The sequence below is a fragment of the Wasmannia auropunctata genome, unplaced genomic scaffold, assembly GCF_000956235.1.
Source record: "Wasmannia auropunctata unplaced genomic scaffold, wasmannia.A_1.0 LD336004.1, whole genome shotgun sequence".
Taxonomy (NCBI): Eukaryota; Metazoa; Arthropoda; class Insecta; order Hymenoptera; family Formicidae; genus Wasmannia; species Wasmannia auropunctata.
The window spans coordinates 67,871-69,196 of NW_012026886.1; the positions used below are offsets into that span (position 1 = coordinate 67,871).

A 1,326-nucleotide genomic window follows, 5' to 3' on the forward strand; every position below is an offset into this window, starting at 1 on the left:
GTTTCAGATATAGATACATGTTCAGCCACTGGTACGTTTACCTTAGACACGTTTCAGCTCTCCTTTCAGGCCATCTACATGGTAAAGAAGAGTATGGTACAAAGAACGATCGCTGTCAACTTCGAGTTGGAAGACTCCCTGCCAGAAGAGATGTACAAATGTATACGAGCTGTTAAAGTAAACATACCAGGAATGAATATGTATCTATATTGAAACACATATACGAAAACTTATTTTTAACAATACTTTTTTTGTATAATAAAATTTAATTGTAATCTTTGAATATTTTTACAATTAAATTTTGATATTATAATAAAAAAAGTATTTGAGATTAATAAATTTTGTGTATGTGTTCAGATATAAATACATGTTCAGCCACTGGTACGTTTACCTTAGAGACGTTTCAGCTCTCCTTTCAGGTCATCTGCATAGTAGAGAAGAGTATGGTACACAGAACGATCGCTGTCAATCTCGAGGTGGAACTCCCTGCCAGAAGAGATGTACAAATGTATACGAGCTGTTAAAGTAAACGTACCAGGAATGAATATGTATCTATATTGAAATACATATACGAAAACTTATTTTTAACAATACTTTTTTTGTATAATATTAAAATTTAATTATAATCTTCAAATACTTTTACAATTAAATTTTGATATTATAATGAAAGAAGCATTTGAGATTAATAAATTTTGTGCACCTGTTCCGATATAGAGTCACTGCTGACGTTTACCGTAAGCACGGATACAGTGAACATTATTTTTCACTCAAGATCGGCAGGAGTCTTCCACCTCGAGGTTGACAGTGATTGTTCTGTGTATACCATACTTTTCTCTAGCACGTACTGAAGATGGCTCGAAAGAAGAGCCGAAACGTCTCTAATATGTTAACAGGCCTGTTCTTTATAGCCGAATACTGGCTGCACAAGTTCAGAGTTTATCTTTCTTCTTCTAATGTAGAAAAGAAAAACTGTCAACTAGTGCAGCCAGTTCAGCTGTAAAGAACAGGCCTTATGAAGTTACAACAGTAATTTGATTTTATTATTTGTTGCGCACTAATTATCGCGCTTGACTCGTATATACGCCGTTTTATACTTATATTTCTGAATCTTATTTTAACGATACTCGCTGTATTTCGAATGCCGACTTCTGTGCGTCTTATTATTTTCTTCTTTATTTCAGATACTATGTGAGAGGATCTAAAGTTCGATTGAGGGTAAAAGATTTGGAACTTTCCTCCAAATTCTTAGGTGCTGTCACGGATGTAACTCTTCTGGAGGCTGATTGCACTTTAATTGGCTTAATATCGTCGCCGTTGCAAATAGCA

At 34.5% G+C, this 1,326-nt stretch overlaps 1 protein-coding gene across 1 annotated transcript in view; it reads left to right on the top strand.

Annotated features, from left to right (window-relative positions):
- The window catches only part of LOC105453114 (28S ribosomal protein S28, mitochondrial-like), a gene marked incomplete at its 3' end in the record, with an annotated part of 26,674 nt that extends 25,348 nt beyond the window's left edge, over positions 1-1,326 (top strand). The window contains exon 3 of the mRNA XM_011694829.1: positions 1,182-1,326. Within this exon, the coding sequence (XP_011693131.1) occupies positions 1,182-1,326 (145 nt within the window). The remainder of the gene's footprint in view (positions 1-1,181) is intronic.